General features: G+C 35.1%; 1 protein-coding gene across 1 annotated transcript; it reads left to right on the top strand.

Annotated features, from left to right (window-relative positions):
- Positions 1-1,846: 1,846 nt before the first annotated feature.
- On the top strand, positions 1,847-5,559 carry LOC111148120 (leucine rich repeat transmembrane neuronal 4). The gene is made up of 2 exons (XM_022504538.1): positions 1,847-1,999; positions 3,823-5,559. Exons 1-2 carry the CDS (start codon positions 1,996-1,998, stop codon positions 5,373-5,375), a joined length of 1,557 nt encoding a protein of 518 aa, XP_022360246.1. The 5' UTR covers positions 1,847-1,995; the 3' UTR covers positions 5,376-5,559.
- The last annotated feature ends 3,375 nt before the right edge of the window (positions 5,560-8,934 follow it).

The raw sequence follows: 8,934 nt of genomic DNA, 5'->3' as shown, positions 1-8,934 counted from the left end.
TTAATGGTAAAGGTGTATATTTGGGGGACATATTATTTCTTTCTCTTCCTTGAAAAATCTTAGTAATTAGATAGTTGCTTGTTACTGCCTACTCATAAATCTGAGTCAAATTATTTATGTTATTTATATAATAGGCCCTCCTTACTAATATTTTGGCACTTATTCTAAAACCAAGAAATATTTCTAAAAATCTTCATTTTCACTGATCCATAGCAATTCTAGGTACTTATGTAAAATTTATTTTAACTTCTCATACCTGCTAAATTAGATTAGTGATCTTATCCATCATTCTTTCTCTGTATTGCATTGTTTCCTTCTTTTGGATTATTCCAAAAATTCTCTGCCAGAGGATTATGAAATAAACAATTAAAGAAGAGAAACAAAATGGAAGGTGATGTACCATTTTTTTTTTCAAAGTCCAATGCAACTTGAAGGAAGGTATAGGCTTTTTAAAATACGTATTTCAGGTGTTTGATCATTTCATCCTTTCTAATTTTGAGGATATTTTGCAAATTTTAAATAAATATAATAGTGATATAGAACTCACATGCTTTTGTTTTTCTGGAATTGCACATTATAAGTGACTTGCATAAGAAAAATTTGTATTATTAATGTAGATAATTTTAAAATATAGTGACTGTACTAAGGGTGTCAATTATACTCTGGAATAATATTCTTACTGAAGTAACATTTAGTATCTCTTAGATACCAACACATTTGGGCAATATAGTATTAAAGATAACTACTTTAAGACTAAGAATATACACTTTTAGAGAGTATTGATCTAGATTGTTCAATAAGATGTGCAAAATTACAGAATGTATTTAATTATCAAAGTTGGGAATTTAAAAATTAGACCTAAAATTTTTTAAATGACTATCTTCAAAAGTGATCTAATTACATTTTCCCCTTTAGTACAATTGTTTCTCTATGTGGCTTGCTTAACAAAATATAAATAAACTGAGAGGAACAAAAATAAAACTCAAATTGTTTCTGTCGAAAAAAGATAATAAGTCTGTGATATGTGCAGGGAAAAAAAAGCCAAGGCAACTTTTAAAAACTGCTAATTGGATAATATTTAGAGAGCCAGTATTTTACTTAATATTTGATATCACTGAATGGAACTCCTTGTCATGAGGCTTTCATAATATATATATTATTGGAGAGGAAAAAAAAGTGATCCTGTGCCTTTAATTTCCCTTTCTGAGAGAGGGAAGGCTGCACACCACTGACAGGCTCACTTGTTCCCGTCTTTAATGTGCAATCTGTTTTCTCCAGCGGAGGGCACTCAGTGTATCACAAACTCAAGCATTAGCACCAACAAGCTCTGAGCATCATCAGTCTCTGGAAAGCCTTCTGAATTAGACAAGGGCTGCCTCTCAGCACAGCTACAAAACACTTTAAACCTGACCAGCTAAATGGATAAACCTAGCCTGCATAGCTTTTAAACTGGGGTCTCATACAGCACAGGAGGCCTACTTGCTTCAAGAACTGAAAATCCAGAGGATGAATTGCTTTATCTGGGAATGGCAAAAGCCAGCACAATAAGGAATGCCAGGTATTCTGAAGATTTTCTTTTCTTTTCTTTCTTTTTCTTTTACTTTTTTTTTTTACCTCTCTATTTACAGAGAAGTTGGTTACCTTCGAAATGGGCTGTAGCTTTTTTGCACAGATTGCCAATTACTGCTGATGGGTCTCTGGTGAATTACACAATGGTCCTCAGAGCTTAGAGGCCCTCCCCCTCCCCCCCAACGGCTTCCTTCTCCCTAACCCCCACCATCCCACCCCATGCTGAATTTTTTTTTTCATATATGTATATATATTTTTTGCCTGTCCTCTCCGGGGAAGTTTGTATGGGGCTGCTAGCTCACATGCGGGATCAGAATGGTGTGAATGACAGCCGCACTGTGTCATGAAGGTGGTGGTGGTTTCAGCAAGAGAGACCAAATAAGAAGAAAGCTGAGAGAGGGGGGATCCGTTTTTGGATGACAAAGGATGGGTAAGTGAACTTTTGTTGTTTCCTTCTTACCAAAGCTGATCCTCTTGGCTTCCTATTCTCAGTCGCGGCATTAGCTGATAAAAGACGGGAAAACAGGCAAAAAGCAGCAGCCTCTGAGTTTGCCAGTTGACTCAGTATAGTTGCTATTATATTTTTAGATCGTTTTCCTTTTAGTAGTTTTTTTTTTTTAATACGTAAATGCATAACACGGACTTAAACAGACTCTAGAGAAATATCTTTAAGACTGTCTCTTCTGTATGTGTTTCTACAGCGTGGGAATTGAGCATGAGATAAATACTGTGTTTGCTTCTATTTCTTGATAATATTAACCACGCTTGTATTTCTGGTCGCTGTCAGGAAGATTGTTAACACTTTACTGCGTGTGTGTAGGGGTGGGGTCGTTACTTTATCAGAGGTCGCACAAGGGTTTGTTTTATCTTTAAAGCTGTATGCTGATCACAGCTTCCAAATTTCCAGCAGTCATTTGCCAGTCTTATTTTTTCAAGTGTGACTGGCTTTTTTCCCCCCTTTCTCCTGTCTGGAAGAGCTGGAATGTATTTCAATGAGATTGTAGCTGGCAAGAGGACAGAGAGCAAGATCAGGTTTCAAATTAAAAACAAAACAAAACAAAACAAAAAACTGGTTGAGTAAAAGAAGGAGAGTTTTTTGATTAGAGGTTTGACTGATTGCCTCTTGGTTAAAATATGAATATTTAAGAGAAATAAACTACACAGAGGGTTTTTTTCCCCCACCGCTAAGAAATAATAAATCTACTATTGACAGAGGAAAGAAGTCCCTTACCATGCAATGATTTGGAAATGCAGCACAAGTTCCAATACATTACAACTTTGCAGGTTTTCTGAAGTTAATAGAGGTAGGGGAGGAAAAAAAAAAAGTCAGTGAGAAATTTGAGCAGGTCCGGATGGAGGGGAGGGGATGTAGTAATTTACTGCTTCACTCCTTGTTTATCCCACAAATTTGCAAAAGCAACTATTAAAAATAACAGCAAAACTAATACTATACAAGATTATTTTGCATTTTATGCAAATAAGAATTTGACAATCTTAACTTTGGACTGTTCTGCGTTATATCAGTAGTTTTGGTTCTGAGCTGGTATAACCCTGGGCAGGGGAGCCACAGTAGGCAGATCTTCCTGAATGCTGAGAGCATATATGCTCATTAACACATTGAGAGTACCATGCACTGTTATTAGTCTTCATACACTGCTTCATTGGCTGCCCATACTTGTCCCAATGCCATTTTTTCGAGCTCATGCATTGTTACTCCATTATGCAATAAGGATACAATTTCGGTCAGGGCAAACTTGGGTTACCTTGACAGCTTACTGAAGCTCTTTTGTCAAATCAAAGCTTGTTTGCTCAACTAGGAAAGATGTACAAGTATAGGGTTTTCTAAGTCACATTTTTGCCATTACCAGAAGACTTGGTACTCTTCCCTTTTAATACTGATGTTCAACAGCGTGACTAGCCAAATATTGTTGTTATGACAGTGTTGGCATTAAGTGATAAGACAGGCTGTGTGCTTTTCAGTGTTGATGAACATAAGAACTCATGAAACTCGGGAAGGCTTTTCTTTAGTTCACGGCACTGTGGTGATTTGAAAATCAAGGAAGAATGAAGGAAACCTCATTGTAGCAAACATGCAACACTGAAGAAAACAAGACTTCAAATGTTAAATACATTGTTCTTATATCAACTGTCCCATTACTACACTAGATGAAATGTCCCTGATATCGGTAAGCTGGTGGTGATTTATATTAATAGCTTTACAATGTGCATTTGTCTTCTTTTTTAATATTGTAGGTTTCCGTTTAATTACGCAGCTGAGAGGCATGCGTGTGGTGCTAGTGCTACTTCCTACACTGCTGCTTGTTATGCTCACAGGGGCTCAGAGAGCTTGCCCAAAGAACTGCAGATGTGATGGCAAAATTGTATACTGTGAGTCTCATGCTTTCGCAGATATCCCTGAGAACATTTCTGGAGGGTCACAAGGCTTATCATTAAGGTTCAACAGCATTCAGAAACTCAAATCCAATCAGTTTGCCGGCCTTAACCAGCTTATATGGCTTTATCTTGACCATAATTACATTAGCTCAGTGGATGAAGATGCATTTCAAGGGATCCGTAGACTGAAAGAATTAATTCTAAGCTCCAACAAAATTACCTATCTGCACAATAAAACATTTCACCCAGTTCCCAATCTCCGCAATCTGGATCTTTCCTACAATAAACTTCAGACATTGCAGTCGGAACAATTTAAAGGTCTTCGTAAACTCATCATTTTGCACTTGAGATCTAACTCATTAAAGACTGTGCCGATAAGAGTTTTTCAAGACTGTCGAAATCTTGACTTTCTGGATTTGGGTTACAATCGTCTTCGAAGCTTGTCCCGAAATGCTTTTGCTGGCCTCTTGAAGTTGAAGGAGCTCCACTTGGAGCACAATCAGTTTTCCAAGATCAATTTTGCTCATTTTCCACGTCTCTTCAATCTCCGCTCAATTTACTTACAGTGGAACAGGATTCGCTCCATTAGCCAAGGCTTGACATGGACTTGGAGTTCCTTACACAACTTGGATTTATCAGGGAATGACATCCAAGGAATTGAGCCGGGCACATTTAAATGTCTACCCAATTTGCAAAAATTGAATTTGGATTCCAACAAGCTTACCAACATCTCACAGGAAACTGTCAATGCATGGATATCATTAATATCCATCACTTTGTCTGGAAATATGTGGGAATGCAGTAGGAGCATATGTCCTCTGTTTTATTGGCTTAAGAATTTCAAAGGAAATAAGGAAAGCACCATGATATGTGCAGGACCTAAGCATATCCAAGGTGAAAAGGTTAGTGATGCAGTGGAAACATATAATATCTGCTCTGAAGTTCAGGTGGTCAACACAGAAAAGTCACACCTGGTACCCCAAACGCCCCAGAAGCCTCTGATTATCCCTAAACCTACATTTTCCAAATCTGACCCTACCCAGCCCACCCTTGAAACACCAAGCCCTTCCCCAGGGTTTCAGATTCCTGGCACAGAGCAAGAGTATGAGCATGTTTCATTTCACAAAATTATTGCAGGGAGTGTGGCTCTGTTCCTCTCAGTGGCCATGATCCTCTTGGTGATCTATGTGTCTTGGAAACGCTACCCAGCCAGTATGAAACAACTTCAGCAGCACTCTCTTATGAAGAGGCGGCGGAAAAAGACCAGAGAGTCTGAAAGACAAATGAATTCCCCTTTACAGGAGTATTATGTGGACTACAAGCCTACAAACTCTGAGACCATGGATATATCCGTTAATGGATCTGGGCCCTGCACATATACCATCTCTGGCTCCAGGGAATGCGAGGTATGAACCATGATCCTCCTAAAAGCATTTCTACTTCGGGGAAGGAGAGGTAAATGTTTGAAGCTCTAGAGGTGTCTCTAATCACTAGAAAGATTAATGACCCTTTTGCTTTTGGGTTTTTGCTCAGTGTGAAAGGTTACTTAATTAAATTACAACCACCAGGAAATTGACTGTTGTTTTTTTTGTTGTTGTTGTTGTTGTTTTTTAATGGTTGAAACTTGAAAGAAGTTCATTCAAGGATGAGATTAAGTTGGAATAAAGCACTATGTTAAAACATCTGTTTTTTAACAGTTTGTATACAGGGGTTGGACTTACAAACACACATATACACAAAACTCTTTTCATTCTAAAATTAATGTCTGGTTCTTGTTGTTTGACTTCTGTAATGGAGTAAAGAAGGAGGGACCAGCTTAATTTAAAAACAAAATGATTTTACCAAAATTCCAGGAGGTAACGAAGATTTAAACCAAAGAGCAATTTACCCAAGGGTTGATTTTGCTGTAAATTTTTAGTTATAATTAAAGCATGCAACAGGGATCTCACAAGGATAACTGTTTCTGTGTTACTTGCCATTTAGTTATTATACCAGCATAGAGAATGTCAGAGGCCTACTGTGTAACTGTATTAGGCTTTTAAAGATGTCTTTCTTCCTTCTTTCCTTCCTTCTTTCCTTCTTCCCTTGGTTCCTTCCTTCCTTCCTTTTTTTTTTTTTTTTAATTACTGGACATAGATCACTTTTCATAGGTTTTCTTAAGTGCTAGCTATTTGTATGTAATCAGAATAATACTTAAATACCATGTTTTGACAATGTCCCTGGCAACTAAAATCAGGTCATGATATTGTGGATGATTTAGCAATAACATAATGACAGGCATAACAGGGACTGTTTGTCAATGTTGCTGTCATCCCCAAAAGAAATAATGTGTATTCTTGTTAAACTTATCCAAAACTAAGTGATGCAACTATTTATAAATAAAGAGAGAGAGATTTGAGTTCTGGATATTTTCCCTTTCTGTAACATTAGCTTGAAATCAAGGCATTCCATGTTACATTATTCTCATTTTCATGAGAATGTATTTGGATCCAGTTTCTGATTATTTAATTTTAAAGATCAGTTATAGTATCATGCTTAGGAGTAGAAAATAGCCACAGATTTCCAACCTGTTGATAAGTAGTACTGGATGCAAATTGTTCTTTGTGTGGTAAAATTGATCAAAAAGTACAAAGACGTGACTGCCAAGGCCTTGTTGCTGGAATAAAGTAATAGAAAGAGAAAGTTCTGGCAGTATGTTGTCTCAATATATGATTTTAGAGGATTAGTTTTTCAAAGGAAAGTTTTCATGAGTATTGAATGAGTATTTTTCCTTTTATTACTAGTTATAGTAGTTGGAAAAAATAATTTGCTCTTTGATAATATATACCCAGTTTTTCTATAGTCCTAAAGGCAGATGCTAATGAAAATGTTTTCAGACAAGGCACTGAGTTTGAAATATTCTCAAACCTAGTAGAATTTGGAATACTGAACTATTCTTTACAGAGTTCATTTTCTTCTTTCTGTGTATAATTGAAAATAAGAAAAGTAATCCCAAATAATAAATCCCTAAGAGAAACCTGTATGAGCATTTGACCTTAAAAATTAAAGAGAATAAAAGATTTTATATGAAAGTCTTAACAAGTCTTGATGCTTTTATTACAGGTTGATATTTATATACTATACATGAATATTAGTAAAACAAGTTCATCTTGTTTTATTCTAGGTTCTCTTTATATTTTGAGATCCTTTTAAAGGCTAATAATAGAAAAAGAAAATCCAGGTCCATTCATTTTCTCTTGACTTTTATAGTAGAAAGGTGATTTTTATTTAGAATAATCACCAAGAAAGAAGAAAGATTCTTAAAGAACTAGGACTTGAGTATAGTGATTCTAAAACTTACAGAGCTTCAGTTCCAGAGATTATTCTTTCAAATACCCTAGACTTTACCATGATAGGAACAAAATAAAAGCGTGTTTTATTCCATAAAAGCGTGTTTCAAAACACATGTTGATACTATATATGTTTTATGGAGGGGAGTTTATGTTCATGGAATTGCAGTGGCATTGTTGGAGTTGAATGTGGTGTTAGGATATTAAATAATGAAGAATTTAATTAAATATTGTAATGAAGAGAATTGAAATGGCAGCCTTGCTAAAGTAGATCAAACTCTCCATGCCCTAAAAAGTGAAAAATGATAGGCTATCCATTTAAGACCATTAAGTCAAGGGGTCCAGTGAAGCTAGATTTGAATGAATGTTAACTTGTTTTGAAACACAAACATGTAAGAACATTGCAGCAACCGCTCCCCTTTTCTGACAGGATGTTCAATCTATTATAGTTACAGGTAAACAAAGAAATGAGAAAAAGCAAATTCTTAGAAACTGTGATGACAACCATAACTTCTCCTTATGTCTTTGTCACCACAGAGTAAAACTTCTCCTGTTGAGAAAATTTTTCTACAAAATGAAGCCAAGAGAGAAGAGTGATTTGTCCAAGTTTATGATTTTTTTTAAGCCTATAGAGGTATGCTGAGTTTTAATCTGGTGTTTTTATAAACCTCACATATCAATAGCTTAGAAAAATAGTCATTAATATATTTAAAATATAATTTTGTGAGGTAGGGTTTTTTTTTTTTTTTAAATTCAAAACACCAAACTTTACCCAATAAAGCCATAAATATTTAACTAGAAAATTTAGCACTAAATGCTAATTTTCTAAGATAGTGCCTTGGAAAAAAACTACATTAAACTGAAAATTCCACTTATACAATAGTTACCATGATCTAAATACAGTTAAAATATTTGTTTTGTCTATTTCTTTTAAGAAGAAAATAAAAATATTAAGACCCCTAATTAGAATGGTGCCTGTGAGCTAACACACAGATATAACATTCAATAAGTGAATAACTTTGGCTCTATTCTTTGTAAGTTATAATTTTGAAAATTCCACATGCACATTCTATGCTAGTACTTTGAAGGAGAATATTATAATACTTTAGGCAATAAAAATCTCTTATATCTATAAAAGAAGAACAAAGAAGATAGTTCTGAATAATTAATATGATATATGGCACAATTCTAACAGATATTTACATCTCAATCATCATACCTTGAGTGGAGCAGTGTGCTTGGTTGAACTCAATCATTTAATTTGTCTGTCCTCAATATGTACTCAGAAAGAACTTAAAGCCAAAAGGGTACAGCTTTGCCTAAAGGTTAGTAAATTGTTATTAAGAGAGAAAAAATAGCAAAAAAAAAAAAAAAGAGACAGAGAGAGACAATTGCAATACATACTTTTGAAAATAGTTTGTGAAATTTTGTGTAGCTTTATCTCGCTAAAAAGTATTACAAGAATTATGAAGTTACTTTATTATGCCTACCAAAATTTTACTTTAAATTTATACAGAACAAATTGTGACTACCTGTTTTTCTAGGATATGTTGTATCAACTGAAAATAGCAAGGATCTTTATAAAATTAGTCATTGTGAATATAGGAGAGGAGAGAACACTTTCTCTTGCGAATTTAAAAAA

Source organism: Enhydra lutris, unplaced genomic scaffold, assembly GCF_002288905.1.
Source record: "Enhydra lutris kenyoni isolate GAN:26980312 unplaced genomic scaffold, ASM228890v2 scaffoldscaffold18, whole genome shotgun sequence".
In the NCBI taxonomy this organism is placed as follows: domain Eukaryota; kingdom Metazoa; phylum Chordata; class Mammalia; order Carnivora; family Mustelidae; genus Enhydra; species Enhydra lutris.
Note: the sequence above shows the minus strand (reverse complement) of the source record. Positions and strands in the feature narration are given on the sequence as shown.